General features: G+C 59.1%; 3 protein-coding genes across 4 annotated transcripts in view; 1 reads left to right on the top strand and 2 right to left on the bottom strand.

The window, feature by feature from the left end:
- The window catches only part of LOC138752005 (fucolectin-like), a 258,819-nt gene that overhangs the window by 125,623 nt on the left and 112,229 nt on the right, over positions 1-20,967 (bottom strand). The window lies entirely within an intron of this gene.
- The window catches only part of fam83hb (family with sequence similarity 83 member Hb), a 110,224-nt gene continuing 102,207 nt past the window's right edge, over positions 12,951-20,967 (top strand). The window contains exon 1 of the mRNA XM_069915147.1: positions 12,951-13,250. The gene's annotated coding sequence lies outside the window, so the exon portion shown is untranslated. The remainder of the gene's footprint in view (positions 13,251-20,967) is intronic.
- LOC138762221 (spidroin-2-like) lies at positions 13,869-19,888 on the bottom strand. Its single transcript, XM_069935876.1, has 2 exons — positions 16,850-19,888; positions 13,869-13,925 (listed from the first exon to the last, which is right to left on the bottom strand). The coding sequence occupies exons 1-2, from the start codon at positions 19,886-19,888 to the stop codon at positions 13,869-13,871; spliced, it is 3,096 nt and encodes a 1,031-aa protein (XP_069791977.1).

The raw sequence follows: 20,967 nt of genomic DNA, 5'->3' as shown, positions 1-20,967 counted from the left end.
TAAGTAATTTTCTCCAGGGGAACACAGCTTTGTTCTTCCAAGTTAAAGTGAGCAGTGTTCAGGTGGGAGTCGGATTTCCTGGTGGTCGCTATGCACTTCCTGGCCATTGCCAATGCGATCATTACAAATTGGATCTGGAAGTTGGACGGGTTCATTGCAAGTCTTATGTCCGTTATATTTCCCAACGGGAGCAACTCTGGGTCTTGCGAGAATTATTTACTTATGTTTTTTTTCTCGGACTTGGCCCAGTTACACCCAGAAGGGTCTCACCTTGGTCCACGTCCAGGTTGCGTGCACAAAGGTTCCTGTCTCAATGCTTCACCTGAAGCATTGCTCTGACAATTCTGGTTTAGATTTGTTCGATTTTTATGGTGTCAGGTACAGCTGGTGTAGAAAGATGTATTGCACCAGCCTGTACCGTGCATTAATGACTGCAGTCATGTTGGTCCGACACAGGTTGGACCAGCACCACTCATCAATCAGTATTCCCAAATCTGACTCCCAACTCTGCCTTGATTTACGAAGGCCTGGTCTAGGTCTGTCTGCTTGGAGCAAGAAATACATTGCCGAGATGAACTTCCGTGTGCTGCCCCTTCGAATCAGGGCTTCTACATCACTTCACGTTGGTAGGGCCTTAGTTGGACCTAATTTGCCCTGCAGGGAAGATCTTATCTGAAGGTGGCAGTGGAACATCTTATTTGATAAATAATACTTATGCCTGAGTTGTTCAAATGACTTCCCCTGCTCGTAACAATTCTCTACACCTTTATGACACCAGGTGTCCAGGATCTTGTTACCTCCCGTCAATGGTATTAATCTATTTAGAGTCAGGGGTGTTTTTAGGGACAGCCCCACTTTGATTCCTAGATATTGGTTAATTTTATTCCAAATGGAAATTATTTGTTTTAGTATAGGGCTGCCTGTTTTCCCAGATAACAATTTAGCATCCCATTTATAATTAAAGTCCTCTGCTACCTTCTCTCCCACCCCGTGCAGGCCAATTTGTGCCCAGGATAGTGCAACTTCCTCCTCGAAGAGTGAGGCGATGTATCTCAACTGGGCTCCCCAATAGTATTTCTTAAAGTCTGGCATTTGTAATCTGCCCAGACAGTAATCCCAGGTCTATTTTTCCATAGAGACCCTGGCTACCTTTCTATTCCATAAAAACGTCCTTATTCGCAAAAGCAAATTTTGGAAGAATCCCTGGGTACTGAAGTCTCGGCAACACATTAATTTTAACATAGTTGTCTCTGCCCACTAACGTTATGGGGAGGGACATCCACCTATTTAAGTCCTTTTCAATTCTCCCGAGCAATGGGGTATAATTTAGTTTATATAAATTATTCAAGTTATTGTCTATTCTGACTCCCAAATATGTGTGGCCTCTTTAAATAACTATTTTCTTGGTATTGACTGTAATCCCCCTTAGTAAGTGGCATGTTTTCACTCTTGTCTCAAATGACCTTATACCCAGAGATCTCCCCATAGTCCTCCAGAGTAGAGCACAGCTTGGACAATGAGTTTGCTAGGTCTGTCAGATATAACAGAATGTCATCGGCAAATAAATTGATTTTATGTTCTTCAAAGGGCTGGAGATAGTCGGCACCCTTGTCTACTTGATCTTGTCAGTGGGAAGGTTGGGGAAAATTGTCAATTAGTCCCAACTTTAACCTTGGATGCATGGTAAAGTGCCCTTATCCAATTTATAAAAATTGGCCCTAAACTCAACTTTTCCATCACTTTGAATAAGAAATCCCACTCCAGTCTGTCAAATGCCTTTTCTCCAGCTAGGGCGACAGCCAAACGTCTGGTTTGTGCCCGATGGATTATGCTCAACAGACTGCTGCCTGACTTTTTTGTACAAAGCCTGCTTGGTCCTTATTTATTAATTTTGGCAGATGTTTTTCCAATCTATTTCCCAGGGCTTTGGCCAGTATCATATAGTCCATGTTTAACAGGGAAATATGTCTATAAGAAGACGGCGTTAGCGGATCTTTGTCTTTTTTAAGTATCATTATAATGATTGGTGTTGAAAAATATTCTGGGAGGGTATGGGTCTCCATTCCCTGGTCTACAACTTCCATATAGAGAGGCATCAATAAATCCTTGAATTCCTTATAAAACTCAGGTAGAAACCCATCCTTCGCTGGAGACTTGTTAGTCTGCAGCGAGTTCAATGTTTTCCCTATCTCTTCTCTGTGAAGGGAAGATCTAGCCCTTCCTGTTCTTCTGGGTCTAAATTTTTAAACTCTAATTTAGACAGGAACCCGCTGACTTTATCAGGCCCCCCTTGTCAATTTTGATTTACATAAACCCTCATAGAATTTCCAGAAGGTCTCATTAATCTCTTTTGGTTTATAGGTGATCCTGCATTCCCAGTTTGTACCGCATTGATCATCCTTGAGGCCTGTTCTGTCTTCAACTGCCAAGAAAAGTCATTGTGGGCTCTTGCCCCCAGTTCATAGCATTTTTGTTTTGTTCATGGCCTTTTCCATACTAAATGTTTGGAGTGTATTGTATTTCAGTTTTTAATTTGTTAGAGCCCTGTAATGATCCTCTGAATCCAATTTTTGGAAATCCTTTTCTCGACGAGTAATTTCCTGTTCTCATTTATCCACCTCCCTCATATTTTTTTTTAAACTGTTTTGGTGTATCCAATTATTTGATCTCTCAAATACACTTTGAGGGCATCCCATCGGAGAAATTTATCTGGAGTAGAGGTACAGTTGGCCTCGCAGACATGTCTATGAAACTATGGAACTCCGGCTTCTTTACCAGCAACATATTAAGATGCCATTTGTACTCCATATCCTGCTTATCTGGCATATCTATTGTTAATGTCAGGGGTGAATGATCTGAGAGAAGTATCACTGAAGTCTATCAGCCTCCATGATCCTCTACATGGGCTGAAGCCAGGAAAAAAATCTATTCTAGAATGGAAGACCTGTTGTTTTGAGTAGAAGGAATAATCCCTCTCCCTCTACGTGCTTCCACCTCCACATGTCTATCAAGTTTAGCTCCTTCATACCATCAATGGTAGCCCTCACCGCCTTTGTTTTGGCTATTTTCTTTGTTGACTTATCTAAGACAGGATCTAAACAAAAATTAATATCTTCCCCACCCCCCAATCAGAAGGGTTTTCTTTCCCTCTGTTAATTCCAGGAAAATGTCCTGTATGAACTTCTCATCATCAAAGTTGAGGGCGTGCACGTTTACTAAGGTTCAGGATTCTGACTATATCTGACAGTGCGCCATTAGATTTTCTACACTTTCACAGGAACACTCTTTCCTCTCAGAATTGCCACCCCCCTTGCATTTGAGCTGAATGAGGAGGCTATTACCTGGCCCACCCATCACCTTTTTAGTTTTTGGTGTTCCCGCACCGTTAAATGTGTTTCTTAGAGAAAGGCCAGATCCACTCCCATTTTATTTTTGTGCGCCAAGCTTCTTTTCCTCGTCACTGACCCATTTAAGCCATTAACGTTAAAGCTAACGTAGTTTATATTTTTGGCCACTGCCTCAGAGATTCTCAGGCTTGTGTTTCTCCCAGACCTCCACCACCCCACGTCCGATGTTTGTCCAATCTTTTCCCTTCAGCCGTCTGCTCCAGAGCCCATGACAAACCCCGGGAAGATGAAACAAGAACAAAGACCACGAACCCAAAAAAGACAGATAAAAGAAAAGAAAATTCAACAGAAGAAGAAAAATGAAAACAAAAGTAACACAGGAACCAGCAACAAACCCCAACCCCATATGACACCCGCTATTAAAACTGCTCCCCACCTTCTCCATCCCTTCGCAGATCTCCCCTTCCCCCTCCACTGGTGACCGAACCTCCACATCGTCACCACCCCACTCTATATTAAAGGTTGTGCCTTTTGCACCCATCTACCCCCCTCTCCTCTCCACCCACCTTCCCTGTGTCTCCAGGACCATTCTCCTCGTTACATTTCTTCCTCTTCCCAATTCTACACCCATTTATTTACATTTTTTTTCTTTTTTCTTTACTTTATTATAAAATTATTTTCTCATTGATTTTTTAATTATATATTTTTTAAATTTTATTTAATTGTTTGCATCAATACAGGAAAAATTGAATAAAACATTAATCAAATATACAGAGCCAATTATACAAAAAATACTTTTACATTTTTCTCCCCATCCCCCCTCCCACCCAAAAGTAAGAAAAGAAAAGAAAGAACCACATGTAGCGGCGGCTCCACCTGCTCCTGCAATAACACAGTCAACTAGACGGGTTGAGCTCAGTGAGCAGACTAGTTTATTGCAGGCTGCTGGGCTGCACTTGTACTCCCAGCCCGGACCTGGCTGAGAACCGTGCTGGAGGGCGCTGATGTCATCTGGGCATCACGTGGTCCCCAAGCGTGGGTTTCTGAGCCCCGAGCTGGAAGGGAAACCCCCAATGGCGCCATTTTGGCCATCTGCCCCGCTGTGTGGCTTACAAGCGGGGCCTGTTTGCCTGCCTTGTGGTGAGCCGCCACACAACACCCCCCAGAACCGGCGCCAATGTCCTTTTTTGCCGAGTGGCCTTGCTTCTTGGGCTGGGCATCGACCACGGGCTCGGTGGGATCAAGGTGCGCTGGCTTCAGCCTGTCCATGGTAAACAGCTCATGCCTGCCGCCCAAGTCCAGCATGAACGTCAAGCCGGAATGCTGTGTAACCCTGTACGGCCCCTTGTACGGTCGCTGTAGAGGTGCCGTGGTCGAGCCCCACTGAACGAAAATGATCTCTGCGGAAAGCAGCTCGCCAAGAACTTGAGTCAGGCGGGTGCCATGCCTGGGCAGCAGTGGGGGTTCAAACAAGTCCAAGCGTGCCCTGAGGTGAGGAAATAGTTTGTGCGGCGACCGCTGGGGATTGTGAGGTGCATTGACAAACTCACCAGGTAGTGCTAGCGGCGCACCGTTGACCAGCTCAGCTGATGATGCCTGCAGATCTTCCTCGGGAGTGGAGCGGATGCCCAGGAGCACCCAAGGCAGTTCGTCCGTCCAGTCGGGACCGATGAGGCGGGCCATGAGCGCCAACTTAAGGTGGCGTTGCAGACGTTTGATGAGTCCATTGGCCTGTGGGTGGTAGGTCGTGGTGCAGGGTAGCTGTATCCCCAACTTGTTGGTGAGCTGTGCCCAGAACACAGATGTGAACTGGGCGCCCCGATCGCTGGTGAGGTGAGTCGGGGCGCCGAACCAGGCAACCCAACCATTCAACAGGGCTCGGGAGCAGGAGTCGTTGGAGACGTCTGGCATTGGGATCGCCTCAGGCCAGCGAGTGGTGCGGTGCACCACAGTAAACAGGTAATGGTTGCCCCAGGAAACGGGTAAGGGCCCGTAGATGTCCATGTGAATGTGGCTGAAGCGTACCTGGACGTGCTTGAACTCCTGCACGGGCGCCCTGGTGTGCCTGTGCACCTTGGACGTCTGGCAATGGGTGCATGCTCTGGCCCAGCCCGCGATCTACTTCCGCAGCCCATGCCATATGAACCGTTCTGCCACCATCTGGACCGTGGACCTGATGGATGGATGTGAAAGGTCGTGGATGTGATGGAAGACCTGCCTGCGCAACTGCTGCGGAACCACTGGCCGCGGGATGTCCAAGGAGATATCGCACAGGATGGTGCCTTCGCCGCTCGGAGTCGGGAGGTCTCGGAACCGCAGGCTGGTGATGACGGTCTTGAAGGCCCTTGTATCCTCATCAGCTTCCTGGTCCCGGGCGAGCTGGTCGAAGTTGAGGCCGGGCCTCAGCGCGCAGATGGCCGGTCGCGAGAGTGCATCATCAACCACATTGTCCTTCCCCACCTTGTGCCAAATGTCAGTGATAAACTCCGACACGAAGGAGAGGTGACGCTGCTGACAGCCTGACCAGGGATCCTTTGCCATCGCGAGCACCTGGGTGAGGGGTTTGTGGTCCGTGAAGATGGTAAAAGTCCTCCCCTCCAAAAAATAGCAGAAATGCCACACTGCCAGGTACATGACCAGTAACTCACAGTCAAAGACATTATACTTGCGTTCCGACGGGCGGAGCAGGCGGCTGAAAAATGCCAGTGGCTCCCAATGCCCATTCACCTGCTGCTCCAGGACGGCACCGATGGCTGTGGCAGAGGCATCAACAGAGAGTGCCATATGCAGGTCGGTGTGCGGGTGGGCGAGCATGGCGGCCTTCGTGAGAGCGTCCTTGGTGGGCTCGAATGTGGTGCAGGCTTCTGGGTTCCAAGCGAGCGTCTTGTGCTTGGCTGCGACGAGGGCGAACAGCGGCTGCATGATGCGCGCAGCTCCCGGGATGAAGCGGCTGTAAAAGTTGACCATACCTGTGAACTCCTGCAATCCCTTGAGGCTGTTCGGGCGTGGGAATTCCCTGATGGCAGCAACCTTCGCAGCGGTGGGCATGGCTCCTTCGGCCGTGATGGAATGGCCCAGGAACTGCATGGACTCTTTCCCGAACTGACACTTCGCCAGGTTGATGGCAGCCAGCTGGTAGAAAAGGGCGCGCAGGTGGGTCTTGTGTTGCACCCAGGTCCTTGCTGGCGTCAAGGATGTCGTCCAAATAAATAAAGACGAAATCCAAGTCCCTGCCCACCGAGTCCATGAGGCGCTGGAAGGTCTGAGCGGAGTTCTTGAGCCCGAACAGCATGCGCAGGCATTCGAACAGGCCAAAAGGGGTGATGATGGCCATCTTGGGTATGTCCTCAGGGTACACCAGATCTGGTGATATCCGCACACCAGGTCAACCTTGGAGAAGACCCTCGCACCGTGCACGTTGGCCATAAAGTCCTGGATGTGAGGGATGGGGTAACGGTCAGGAACTGTTGCCTCGTTGAGCCGTCGATAGTCTCCGCAGGGATGCCAGCCGCCGGAGGCTTTCGGGACCAGGTGGAGCAGCGAGGCCCACGGGCTGTCGGACCACCGAATGATCCCCAGCTCCAACAGGTGCGAAAACTCCTCCTTCGCTACCTGAGGCTTGTCAGGCGTGAACCGGCGGGCCCTGGGTGGGGATGTGGTGGAACACAGTGGAGAACTGTGGCTTGAGGAGTGTCGGGAACTTGTCCTGGATCTGCTGGAACTCATCTCTGGGCATGCTGATCGTGGCCATCTGCGGTTGCTCCGAGCGGAAACTGGCATCCACCAAGTGCCATCCTCGAATGTCCACTAGAAGCCCGCGTGTGAGGAGGAAGTCTGCACCCAAGATGGCAGTCGGGTGGGACGAGATGGTGAACCTCCATGTGAAATTCTGTTGGCCGATCTGGAAGTGGACTGTCTTGTCTCCATATGTCCGGATTGCCATTGCGTTGGCCGCACGGAGGGGAGGTCCATGAGGTCGGTTCCTGGATTCGATGGCCGTGGCCGGTATGACACTGATCTGGGCTCCAGTGTCAACGAGGAACCACGGGCCGCTGACTGAGTCCCGCAGGTAGAGAAGGTTGTGTCCTTGGCCAGCCCCCGCAGCCATTAACAGCAACTGGCCTGGTCATTTCCCTGGAATGAGCAGGGCTGATGACACTTCTGAGCCTTGGCTCCCCAGCGCTGGTGGTAGAAGCAGAGGCTTGAAGCAGATGCTGTGGCTTTGGTTATGCTCTTAGGGGCCCCTGCAGGGTTCAGGTGTTCTACCGCAGCGCTAGGGGTGGGCTTGGCGTGTTCGTGACTGTACCTCGTGACCTGCTGGACCACTGAGCCCTCTGGGAATCGTGTGAGCCCTAGCTCCTGGGCCTTCTGGGGGACCTTCCTCAGGTCAGTGAAGCTCTCCTGGACCACCAGTGGCTGGATGTCCCCGGGCATATGGTCGAGGAAAATGCACTCGAAGAGTGGGGAGTTGGTGTGCTCACCCATGAGCGCAAGCATCTCGTCCATCAGCTCCATCAGGGACCTGTCCCCCAGGGAGTTGAGGTGCAGCATCCGAGCGGCATGCTGGTGTCTGGATAGTCCGAGGGACCCGGTAAGCACTTGCTTGATGGTCTCGTACTTGTCCTCGGCGGGTGGGTGCTGAACAAGGTGCAGCACGTGTCTGGCGGTGGCCTGGTCCAGGGCAGCGACCACATGATAGAATTTGGTCATGTCGGACAAAATCTGGCGGAGGTGAAATTGGGCCTCTGCGTGGACGAACCAGGTCTCCTGCTCCTGAACCCAGAATTCAGGCAGTTTCACAGCTATAGCGCTGATCCCAGGCTCGCTCGTGATGGGTTCAAAGGCGTTTGAACCAGTCGGGGTCACCAATTGTAGCGGCAGGTCCTCTGCTCCTGCACTAACACACACAACCAGGTAGGTTGAGCTCAGTGAGCAGACTAGTTTATTGCAGGCTGTTGGGCTGCACTTATACTCCCAGCCCGGACCTGGCTGAGAACCGCGCTGGAGGGCGCTGACGTCATCTGGGCATCACGTGGTCCCCAAGCGCGGGTTTCTGAGCCCCGAGCTGGAATGAAGGGAAACCCCCAATGGCGCCATTTTGGCCGGCTGCCTCGCCGCGTGGTTTATAAGCAGGGCCGGTTCGCCTGCCTTGCGGTGAGCCGCCACACACCTACCATTTAATATGACAATCATTAATCGTTATTAAAATTACTAATTAAGAGGAATGGATAAGATAGTGGAGGTGGATGGAAAATTATCCATTATATCTATCTATGGTTTCCAAATACTATAAAAATTTTCGCTTCCTTAAACTCTATGTAATTTTTCCCAAAGGTCTACAATTTCGCATCTCATTATACTATCTACTTAATAACACGTCTCTCTCATCTTTCCTTGATAATCGCTAGACAGTTGCTTTTCTTGCTATTTGTCCAATTTCAATTTTATATTGTTTGTATAGGTATCTCCAAGTAAACATATTCTTGGATCCTTTGGTACCTTTATCTTCATAATTTGCCCTAGATTCTTTACTGCCAGTATTTCAAGAGAATTATTCCCACTGCTGATTGGTTGTTTGACGAACTTTTGAGCTCCTTTTGGGCCTGAGAAAAATTCCCTCTCTCCACCCGGCATTACTATTTTCAAGTTTGCTGGGTATCTGATTACACAGACATTCCCCTTTTGCTTTGCTGTCCTTTTCGGTGGTTCCAAATCCTTCCTTTGACGCAGGAGGGTCCCACTGATATCAGGATAATTAAAAACACTTTATTGCCCTCCAGCTCCTCCCCTTGCTTTTACCCCAAAGACCACTGCTCTCAAATTTTTTTCTCAGCCCTGGTGGCACAGTAGCTCCACCAGCACAGAGCGTGGCCTTTGTCCGGGGCCTGTGTGCACTAAGATCTCTTTCGATTCCTCCCAGCTTTCCTTCCCCAAAGTCTCCAGAAGTTAGAGTTGAAAGAAGGCGACGGGGTTTCTCCCCCCCCCCCCACCCCACTCCTTCCTTTAATCCCACTATTTGAAGTGTGTTCCGCCGCCTATAATTTTCAAGAATATCAATTCTTTGCCACAGGCTCCCCCTTTCTGCCCCCCCCCCCACCACCATGCTGCAGCATCATTTTCCAGTTGCCCTCTTCTGTTCATTGTTCCCTGTTCTTTCTTCCAATCTTGTTCCTCTTCCTTGCAAAGCATTTTATACTGAATGGCATTTGTCCAACTTAACTGGCTCATTTTCCTGCCCAAGTCCAATGAGAGTCTGTTTTTCATTTTCACCATCGCCTCTAAAATTATCCACAGTGAGGGTTCTGATTCCCTCCTCCTTCCCGACGCTACCATCTTGGCCACCTCATGCAGCACGACACCATCCTCTCTTTCGACAGCACCGGCCTCCATATTGCTCCCGAGTGAGCCCGTTGTGTTCTCTGTCTCGGGGTCGCTGCTTCCCACGTTCCACCTCTGCCCTCTTCTGCTGCCCATTGGAGCTCGTTGTCCTGGGGGAGGGGGGTATTTCTGCCCTCGTCGCTAGTCAAGCTTTCCGAGGTGGTCATCTGAACCTCCCCCGCGGGGCCGAGGTCCCCCGCACCTCCCCCCCTTGCCGTCCCCTTACGCACTGCCGGGCTGGCTCCAAGCCCGCACTCCCACCGTTCTCCTCGAGGCAGCTGACTGTGTCTCAGCCCCTCCGCCAGCCTGATGCCTCCCGGCAACTGGTCCCTGAACGCGCCGCCGGCTTTCTTGCGGGCACCAACTTCTCCTGCTGCCACCCCGCTGGGCGAGCGCTGGGGGCTCCCCCCACGTCGGGCCGCTACCATCGGTGCTCTGAGCCACTACCTCAGTGCTTCCCGCGCCATCTTTCTGTTGTCGAGGTGGCCTATTTTCACCCTCAAAGTTCGACACTGTTCTGGATGCCATTCTCTGTTGATTGGAGTTCGTTCTCCCCATCTTCTTCTGGTCGGGGCTTTATTCTTTAGTTTTATTTTTTCAATGTCTTCAAAATCCAATTTTTAGGTGTTTTTCCTTCATCCCAGGGACTCATCCCACTTCACCCTTTGCATCAACGTGACCCCCCACTTTCTCCTATTCTCCTGCATTATTTATTTATTTCTGAAATGTAATTTATAGCCACGTTTGTGACATGTTAATGAGAATAAATTCCGATTGTAAACATCATAAAACCAACAAAACTCACAAGACCACCGTTGTTCCCTGAAGAGTGGGAAATAATGAGTTTGAATGCAGGATGGGGATGGACGGAGAATCTGGTTGGGTGGTGCCTGAACAACAATCACGTTCTCAAATTCAACCAGACCCAGGAGCTTATTACAGGCGTTCGCAAGGGTAGACTGGAATGAGGGGATCCGGCCTCGGGATTCAGCGTTGGAGAGTTAAGACAGATACAAAGAGGGACTGCTTCTCCCAGAGAGCAGGGAATCTGAGGTTGTCAGCCCAAGGAAGAGGTGGAGGCTCGCGCAATGTATCTGAGACACAGGTAGGTTTCTAGATAGTGAGATTCAAGGATCATCCAAGTTCAGGAGAGGGGACAGATCCACACCCTGTGCTCACATTAATGGTATGGAAGTTAAAAGAGTAGACAGGCTTCAAGTGCTTTGGAGTAAATTTCTCCAATGGCCTGATGTCAAGCACATTGATAGAATATGGAACTTTGCCATCTTTGTCGACCCATCTAAACCAACACAACAATCAAAGCCTTCCCTCCCTCACCACCCATAACCTTCTATTTTTCTTGCATCCATGTTCATGAGTCTTTTAAATGTCCCCCATTGTACCAGCCTCAACCAGAGAACATTACAGCACAGGCCCTTCAGCCCTGTTAGTCTGTGCCAAGCCATTTTTCTCCCTCGTCCCTCTGACCTGCACCCAATCCACAGCCCTCCATACCCCTCCCATTCATGTCCCTGTCCAAATTCTTCTTAAATGTTCAAAATGAGCCCCATTCACCACTTCAGCTGGCAGCTCGTTCCACATTCCCATCACTCTCTGTGTGAAAACGTTCCCCCTCATGTTCCCCCTAAACCTTTCTTCTTTCACCCTTAACCCATGACCTCTGGTTTGTACTCACCCACCCTCAGTGGAAAAAGCCAACCTAGATGTCCCCCTCATAATTTTAAATACCTCGATCAAATCTCCCCTCATTCTTCTACATTCCAGGGAATAAAGTCCTAACCTGTTTAACCTTTCCCTGTAACTCAGTTCCTGGAGTCCGGTCAACATCCTAGTAAATTTTCTGTGCCTCTTTCAATCTTATTGACGTCTTTCCTGTAGTTCGGTGATGAAAACTGCACACAATTCTTCACATTTGGCCTCACTAATGTCTTATGCAACTTTACCATAACTTCCCAACTCCTGGACTCAATACTTTGATTTATGAAGGCCAAAAGCTCTCTTCACAACCCTATCAGACACCACTTTCAGGGAATTATGCATCTGTATTCCCAGATCCCTCTGTTCTAGCCCACTCCTCAGTGCCCGACCATTTACCGTGTACGTCCTTTCTTGGTTTGACCTTCCAAAATCCAACACCTCACCCTTGTCTGCATTAAATTCCATCTTCCATTTTTCAGCCCATTTTTCCAGCTGGTCCAGATCCCTCTGCAAACTTTGAGAACCTTCCTCACTGTCCACAACGTCTCCAATCTTAGTGTCATCTGCCAACTTGCTGATCCAATTGACCACATTATCATCCAGATCATTGATCTAGATGACCAACAACAAGGGTCCCAGCAGTGATCCCTGAGGCCCACCCCTAGTCACAGGCCTCCAGTGGGAGAAGCACCATCCACTACCATCCAAAGCAACACATCTCAGGCACCCAAGACTCTCCGTGCAAAAAAAAAATGATCCCTGACGTCTCCCAGAAACTTTCCTTCCTTTACTGTGTACAGACGTCCCCGCTGTTTGCTACTGTCACCCAAGGCTGTCTATGCTTCTCCGAATCTCTCAGATCTCGAGAAGAAAGTGTCTGGAGTCTGGGCCAGATCACTTGGATTGGAGGGTTGGGTAACCCTGTCTCGAGGAGGGAGGGAAAGGGAAATCAGGGAATTGTACAACAGGTCAGCGGTGGGGAAATGCTGGGATCCACTTGGAGAGGAGTCACAGGGTCCGTCCAAGTCAGCTCGGAACAGGACAGACCTGTCCGAAATGAGATGAGGATGTAAGAATTGGAAGGGATGGCGGTGAAGCAGTGATGGTTGGAGATGCAGCCCTGTATCTCCTTGGGGGTCGGGCTGCCTTGTGTTCCCCCTGCTCCAGCCAAGAGCCACGTTGAAGCCCCCCTGCATCTCCAACACCCTTTTCCATCAACTGCAGAGGGCTGGCCCACCTGCTGAGGGAGGCATTCTCCCTGACCTTCCCCTGGCGCCCAGCGCCTCCCGCAGGCCCGCGGCCGTTCAGCCCATCCACGGGCTGCTGGACGCCGAGCGTGCATTCCTCCCGCGATGGACGAACAGCGCGCAGTGACGGCTGCCATTGGAATTCCGCCTCGGGGGTGGGACGGGCGCGGGCAGGCAGAGACAGGTCGCGCGCGTCCGCTGGCCGCCCGGCGCGCTCCCGACCCCGTGCACGGCTCCGCCCGCACCTGCGCCCCGCCCAGCGGAGTGGGCGAGACGGTGCGGAAAAGTGGGTGCTTTGGGGAAAGTTGCGCCTGCGGTTCCGGGAGGGAGCGAGGGAGGGAGCGAGGGAGGGAGCGCCTCTCCCCCCCCACGTCGAGCCCGGAGCGCGCGCCACACCCTGCAGGGTCCGGGCTCCCTCGCCGGATGTGCGGCTGGCCGCTCGGTCCGCAGCGTGGCCGCGCCGCTCGGGCTGTCCCGGGACCGCACGGGCACGAGCACGGGGACGGGCACGAGCACGGGGACAGCGCCGCACGCCGCGTCCGGACGCCCCGGTCACCAGGTGAGTGCGGACCGGGCAGCGCGGGAGCGGAGGGAGGGAAGCGGACGGGCCTCACCTGCACGGGGCAGGTGAGCGTGGAGCGGCCCGCGGGAACGACCCCGGCCCTTCGGCCCCTCGCGCCCGGCCCTAAGCCCATCTGCCCATCTTTTCTTTCCAGTCTTTACTTTCTTGAATGGAACCAGGCCACTCAGCCCATCGCCCCCGGTCCTGGCCTCCCTTCACGGCACCAAGCCACTCGGCCCATCCTTGCAGCACAGATCGAGGCCCTTCGGCCCACCTCCACCGTCCTGTCCTTTCCCCGTGAATCCCATTTCTCTCCATTCGGCCCATCCCCTCCGAGCCCTACCTGTCTGCATCGGACCAAATATCTTTAAAACTTGGTAATTCTCCCCTCCTCTTATTTTGGCAGCTCGTTCCACACCCACCAGCCCCTCCCAGAAAGTCCCCCCCCGGGTCCCTCTTAATTCTCCCCCCCCCCCCCCCCACCTTGAACCTGTGCCGGCAGGTTTGACGCTCCTGGGGGCACAGACGGACTTTCCCCCAAGTCCTCCCTCTGGACGCTGCGTGACCGGCTCCGTCCGCATCCCGACCCTCTCCGGGCCCCCTCCCCACTCCTGCTCAGAGCAAAACTTCTGGCCCTGCTTCTAACTCCAGCCCCTCCACATCCTGCTGAACCTTTTCCAGGTGAATGACTGCAAACCAAAGCCCAAGTGTCGGCTCACCAACCCCCTGCCCAGCTGATCCCCACACAATCCCCTGGCTGATGGACCACTTCTCTCACCACCCTAAGGTGCCCCTCGCTCCCTGGCCCCTCGCTCCCTGGCCCCTCGCTCCCTGGCCCCTCGCTCCCTGGCCCCTCGCTCCCTGGCCCCTCGCTCCCTGGCCCCTCGCTCCCTGGCCCCTCGCTCCCTGGCCCCTCGCTCCCTGGCCCCTCGCTCCCTGGCCCCTCGCTCCCTGGCCCCTCGCTCCCTGGCCCCTCGCTCCCTGGCCCCTCGCTCCCTGGCCCCTCGCTCCCTGGCCCCTCGCTCCCTGGCCCCTCGCTCCCTGGCCCCGCTCCTGGCCCTCGCTCCCTGGCCCCCTCGCTCCCCTGGCCCCTCGCTCCCTGGCCCCTCGCTCCCTGGCCCCTCGCTCCCTGGCCCCTCGCTCCCTGGCCCCTCGCTCCCTGGCCCCTCGCTCCCTGGCCCCTCGCTCCCTGGCCCCTCGCTCCCTGGCCCCTCGCTCCCTGGCCCCTCGCTCCCTGGCCCCTCGCTCCCTGGCCCCTCGCTCCCTGGCCCCTCGCTCCCTGGCCCCTCGCTCCCTGGCCCCTCGCTCCCTGGCCCCTCGCTCCCTGGCCCCTCGCTCCCTGGCCCCTCGCTCCCTGGCCCCTCGCTCCCTGGCCCCTCGCTCCCTGGCCCCTCGCTCCCTGGCCCCTCGCTCCCTGGCCCCTCGCTCCCTGGCCCCTCGCTCCCTGGCCCCTCGCTCCCTGGCCCCTCGCTCCCTGGCCCCTCGCTCCCTGGCCCCTCGCTCCCTGGCCCCCTCGCTCCCTGGCCCCTCGCTCCCTGGCCCCTCGCTCCCTGGCCCCTCGCTCCCTGGCCCCTCGCTCCCTGGCCCCTCGCTCCCTGGCCCCTCGCTCCCTGGCCCCTCGCTCCCTGGCCCCTCGCTCCCTGGCCCCTCGCTCCCTGGCCCCTCGCTCCCTGGCCCCTCGCTCCCTGGCCCCTCGCTCCCTGGCCCCTCGCTCCCTGGCCCCTCGCTCCCTGGCCCTCGCTCCCTGGCCCCTCGCTCCCTGGCCCCTCGCTCCCTGGCCCCTCGCTCCCTGGCCCCTCGCTCCCTGGCCCCTCGCTCCCTGGCCCCTCGCTCCCTGGCCCCTCGCTCCCTGGCCCCTCGCTCCCTGGCCCCTCGCTCCCTGGCCCCTCGCTCCCTGGCCCCTCGCTCCCTGGCCCCTCGCTCCCTGGCCCCTCGCTCCCTGGCCCCTCGCTCCCTGGCCCCTCGCTCCCTGGCCCCTCGCTCCCTGGCCCCTCGCTCCCTGGCCCCTCGCTCCCTGGCCCCTCGCTCCCTGGCCCCTCGCTCCCTGGCCCCTCGCTCCCTGGCCCCTCGCTCCCTGGCCCCTCGCTCCCTGGCCCCTCGCTCCCTGGCCCCTCGCTCCCTGGCCCCTCGCTCCCTGGCCCCTCGCTCCCTGGCCCCTCGCTCCCTGGCCCCTCGCTCCCTGGCCCCTCGCTCCCTGGCCCCTCGCTCCCTGGCCCCTCGCTCCCTGGCCCCTCGCTCCCTGGCCCCTCGCTCCCTGGCCCCTCGCTCCCTGGCCCCTCGCTCCCTGGCCCCTCGCTCCCTGGCCCCTCGCTCCCTGGCCCCTCGCTCCCTGGCCCCTCGCTCCCTGGCCCCTCGCTCCCTGGCCCCTCGCTCCCTGGCCCCTCGCTCCCTGGCCCCTCGCTCCCTGGCCCCTCGCTCCCTGGCCCCTCGCTCCCTGGCCCCTCGCTCCCTGGCCCCTCGCTCCCTGGCCCCTCGCTCCCTGGCCCCTCGCTCCCTGGCCCCTCGCTCCCTGGCCCCTCGCTCCCTGGCCCCTCGCTCCCTGGCCCCTCGCTCCCTGGCCCCTCGCTCCCTGGCCCCTCGCTCCCTGGCCCCTCGCTCCCTGGCCCCTCGCTCCCTGGCCCCTCGCTCCCTGGCCCCTCGCTCCCTGGCCCCTCGCTCCCTGGCCCCTCGCTCCCTGGCCCCTCGCTCCCTGGCCCCTCGCTCCCTGGCCCCTCGCTCCCTGGCCCCTCGCTCCCTGGCCCCTCGCTCCCTGGCCCCTCGCTCCCTGGCCCCTCGCTCCCTGGCCCCTCGCTCCCTGGCCCCTCGCTCCCTGGCCCCTCGCTCCCTGGCCCCTCGCTCCCTGGCCCCTCGCTCCCTGGCCCCTCGCTCCCTGGCCCCTCGCTCCCTGGCCCCTCGCTCCCTGGCCCCTCGCTCCCTGGCCCCTCGCTCCCTGGCCCCTCGCTCCCTGGCCCCTCGCTCCCTGGCCCCTCGCTCCCTGGCCCCTCGCTCCCTGGCCCCTCGCTCCCTGGCCCCTCGCTCCCTGGCCCCTCGCTCCCTGGCCCCTCGCTCCCTGGCCCCTCGCTCCCTGGCCCCTCGCTCCCTGGCCCCTCGCTCCCTGGCCCCTCGCTCCCTGGCCCCTCGCTCCCTGGCCCCTCGCTCCCTGGCCCCTCGCTCCCTGGCCCCTCGCTCCCTGGCCCCTCGCTCCCTGGCCCCCTCGCTCCCTGGCCCCTCGCTCCCTGGCCCCTCGCTCCCTGGCCCCCTCGCTCCCTGGCCCCTCGCTCCCTGGCCCCTCGCTCCCTGGCCCCTCGCTCCCTGGCCCCTCGCTCCCTGGCCCCTCGCTCCCTGGCCCCTCGCTCCCTGGCCCCTCGCTCCCTGGCCCCTCGCTCCCTGGCCCCTCGCTCCCTGGCCCCTCGCTCCCTGGCCCCTCGCTCCCTGGCCCCTCGCTCCCTGGCCCCTCGCTCCCTGGCCCCTCGCTCCCTGGCCCCTCGCTCCCTGGCCCCTCGCTCCCTGGCCCCTCGCTCCCTGGCCCCTCGCTCCCTGGCCCCTCGCTCCCTGGCCCCTCGCTCCCTGGCCCCTCGCTCCCTGGCCCCTCGCTCCCTGGCCCCTCGCTCCCTGGCCCCTCGCTCCCTGGCCCCTCGCTCCCTGGCCCCTCGCTCCCTGGCCCCTCGCTCCCTGGCCCCTCGCTCCCGGCCCCGCTCCGCCCTCGCTCCCGGCCCCTCGCTCCCGGCCCCTCGCTCCCGGCCCCTCGCTCCCAGCACCATACACCCGGCCCCTCGCTCCCAGCACCATACACCCGGCCCCTCGCTCCCAGCACCATACACCCGGCCCCTCGCTCCCAGCACCATACACCCGGCCCCTCGCTCCCAGCACCATACACCCGGCCCCTCGCTCCCTGGCCCCTCGCTCCCTGGCCCCTCGCTCCCTGGCCCCTCGCTCCCGGCCCCTCGCTCCCTGGCCCCTCGCTCCCGGCACCATACACCCTGGCCCCTCGCTCCCGGCACCATACACCCTGGCCCCTCGCTCCCGGCACCATACACCCTGGCCCCTCGCTCCCGGCACCATACACCCTGGCCCCTCGCTCCCGGCCCCTCGCTCCCTGGCCCCTCGCTCCCGGCCCCTCGCTCCCTGGCCCCTCGCTCCCGGCCCCTCGCTCCCGGCCCCTCGCTCCCGGCCCCTCGCTCCCGGCCCCTCGCTCCCGGCCCCTCGCTCCCGGCCCCTCGCTCCCGGCCCCTCGCTCCCGGCCCCTCGCTCCCGGCCCCTCGCTCCCGGCCCCTCGCTCCCGGCCCCTCGCTCCCGGCCCCTCGCTCCCGGCCCCTCGCTCCCGGCCCCTCGCTCCCGGCCCCTCGCTCCCGGCCCCTCGCTCCCGGCCCCTCGCTCCCGGCCCCTCGCTCCCGGCCCCTCGCTCCCGGCCCCTCGCTCCCGGCCCCTCGCTCCCGGCCCCTCGCTCCCGGCCCCTCGCTCCCGGCCCCTCGCTCCCGGCCCCTCGCTCCCGGCCCCTCGCTCCCGGCCCCTCGCTCCCGGCCCCTCGCTCCCGGCCCCTCGCTCCCGGCCCCTCGCTCCCGGCCCCTCGCTCCCGGCCCCTCGCTCCCGGCCCCTCGCTCCCGGCCCCTCGCTCCCGGCCCCTCGCTCCCGGCCCCTCGCTCCCGGCCCCTCGCTCCCGGCCCCTCGCTCCCGGCCCCTCGCTCCCGGCCCCTCGCTCCCGGCCCCTCGCTCCCGGCCCCTCGCTCCCGGCCCCTCGCTCCCGGCCCCTCGCTCCCGGCCCCTCGCTCGCCCCGGCCCCTCGCTCCCGGCCCCTCGCTCCCGGCCCCTCGCTCCCGGCCCCTCGCTCCCGGCCCCTCGCTCCCGGCCCCTCGCTCCCGGCCCCTCGCTCCCGGCCCCTCGCTCCCGGCCCCTCGCTCCCGGCCCCTCGCTCCCGGCCCCTCGCTCCCGGCCCCTCGCTCCCGGCCCCTCGCTCCCGGCCCCTCGCTCCCGGCCCCTCGCTCCCGGCCCCTCGCTCCCGGCCCCTCGCTCCCGGCCCCTCGCTCCCGGCCCCTCGCTCCCGGCCCCTCGCTCCCGGCCCCTCGCTCCCGGCCCCTCGCTCCCGGCCCCTCGCTCCCGGCCCCTCGCTCCCGGCCCCTCGCTCCCGGCCCCTCGCTCCCGGCCCCTCGCTCCCGGCCCCTCGCTCCCGGCCCCTCGCTCCCGGCCCCTCGCTCCCGGCCCCTCGCTCCCGGCCCCTCGCTCCCGGCCCCTCGCTCCCGGCCCCTCGCTCCCGGCCCCTCGCTCCCGGCCCCTCGCTCCCGGCCCCTCGCTCCCGGCCCCTCGCTCCCGGCCCCTCGCTCCCGGCCCCTCGCTCCCGGCCCCTCGCTCCCGGCCCCTCGCTCCCGGCCCCTCGCTCCCGGCCCCTCGCTCCCGGCCCCTCGCTCCCGGCCCCTCGCTCCCGGCCCCTCGCTCCCGGCCCCTCGCTCCCGGCCCCTCGCTCCCGGCCCCTCGCTCCCGGCCCCTCGCTCCCGGCCCCTCGCTCCCAGCACTGTACACCCTGGCCCCTCGCTCCCGGCCCCTCGCTCCCAGTACTGTACACCCTGGCCCCTCGCTCCCTGCACTGTACACCCTGGCCCCTCGCTCCCTGCACTGTACACCCTGGCCCCTCGCTCCCAGCCCCTCGCTCCCAGCACTGTACACCCTGGCCCCTCGCTCCCAGCCCCTCGCTCCCAGCACTGTACACCCTGGCCCCTCGCTCCCAGCCCCTCGCTCCCTGCACTGTACACCCTGGCCCCTCGCTCCCAGCCCCTCGCTCCCAGCACTGTACACCCTGGCCCCTCGCTCCCAGCCCCTCGCTCCCAGCACTGTACACCCTGGCCCCTCGCTCCCAGCCCCTCGCTCCCAGCACTGTACACCCTGGCCCCTCGCTCCCAGCCCCTCGCTCCCAGCACTGTACACCCTGGCCCCTCGCTCCCAGCCCCTCGCTCCCAGCACTGTACACCCTGGCCCCTCGCTCCCAGCCCCTCGCTCCCAGCACTGTACACCCTGGCCCCTCGCTCCCAGCCCCTCGCTCCCAGCCCCTCGCTCCCAGCACTGTACACCCTGGCCCCTCGCTCCCAGCCCCTCGCTCCCAGCACTGTACACCCTGGCCCCTCGCTCCCAGCCCCTCGCTCCCAGCCCCTCGCTCCCAGCACTGTACACCCTGGCCCCTCGCTCCCAGCCCCTCGCTCCCAGCACTGTACACCCTGGCCCCTCGCTCCCAGCCCATTGCTCCCTGCACTGTACACCCTGGCCCCTCGCTCCCAGCCCCTCGCTCCCAGCACTGTACACCCTGGCCCCTCGCTCCCAGCCCATCGCTCCCAGCACTGTACACCCTGGCCCCTCGCTCCCAGCCCATCGCTCCCAGCACTGTACATCCTGGCCCCTCGCTCCCAGCCCATCGCTCCCAGCACTATACACCCTGGCCCCTCGCTCCCAGCCCATCGCTCCCAGCACTGTACACCCTGGCCCCTCGCTCCCAGCCCATCGCTCCCAGCACTGTACACCCTGGCCCCTCGCTCCCAGCCCATCGCTCCCAGCACTGTACACCCTGGCCCCTCGCTCCCAGCCCATCGCTCCCAGCACTGTACATCCTGGCCCCTCGCTCCCAGCCCATCGCTCCCAGCACTATACACCCTGGCCCCTCGCTCCCAGCCCATCGCTCCCAGCACTGTACACCCTGGCCCCTCGCTCCCAGCCCATTCTTTTTAAGCCTGTTCTTGCCTGCTGAACTTTAGTGAAAGAAAAGAAGCCAATTTGGATAGGAGAAGCCAGAGAGTAGTGGTGGATGATGCTTCTCAGACTGGAGGCCTGTGATTAGTGGTGCCTCAGGGATCGGTGCTGGGACCATTGTTTGTCATCTATATCAATGATCTGGATGATATGTGGTGATTTGGATCAGCAAGTTTGCAGCTGACACAGTTGGCGTAGCGCTTAGTGTGATGCTGTTACATCGCCAGTGATCGGACCAGGTTTCGAATCCTGTGCTGTCTGTAAGGAATTTGTAAGTTCTCCCCATGTCTGTGTGGGTTTTCTCCATGGGCTCCAGTTTCCTCCCACCGTTCAAGATGATGTACTGCGGGTGCAGGTTAATGGGGTGTAAATTGAGCGGCACACACTGGTTGGTCGAAATGGCCTGTTACCATGCTGTATGTCTACATTAAAAAAATGTAAACTGAGACTGGACGTGTTGTGGACAGTGAGGAAGGTTTTCAAAGCTTACAGAGGGATCTGGACCAACTGGAAAATGGGCTGCAAAATGGCTGATGGAATTTAATGTAGACAAGTGTGGGATGTTGCATTTTGGAAGGACAAACCAAGAAAGGACGTAGACGGTAAATGGTCGGGCACTGAGGAGTGGGGTAGAACAGAGGGATCTGGGAATACAGATACAGAATTCCCTGAAAGTGGCATCACAGGTAGACAGGGTTGTAAAGAGAGCTTTTGGCATCTTGGCCTTCATAAATCAAAGTATTGAGTCCAGGAGTTGGGATGTTATGGTCAAATTGGATAAGACATTGATGAGGCCAAATTTGGAGAATTGTGTGCAGTTTTGGTCACCAAACTACAGGAAAGATAATAAGATAGAAAGAGGCAGAGAAGATTTACTAGGATGTTGCCCAGGCTTCAGGAACTGAGTTACAGGGAAAGGTTACACAGCTGATGACTTAATTCCCTGGTAGAAGAATGAGGGGAGATTTGATGGAGGAATTTAAAATTATGAGGGGGACAGACAGCT

Source organism: Narcine bancroftii, chromosome 1 (genome assembly GCF_036971445.1).
Source record: "Narcine bancroftii isolate sNarBan1 chromosome 1, sNarBan1.hap1, whole genome shotgun sequence".
Taxonomy (NCBI): domain Eukaryota; kingdom Metazoa; phylum Chordata; class Chondrichthyes; order Torpediniformes; family Narcinidae; genus Narcine; species Narcine bancroftii.
Note: the sequence above shows the minus strand (reverse complement) of the source record. Positions and strands in the feature narration are given on the sequence as shown.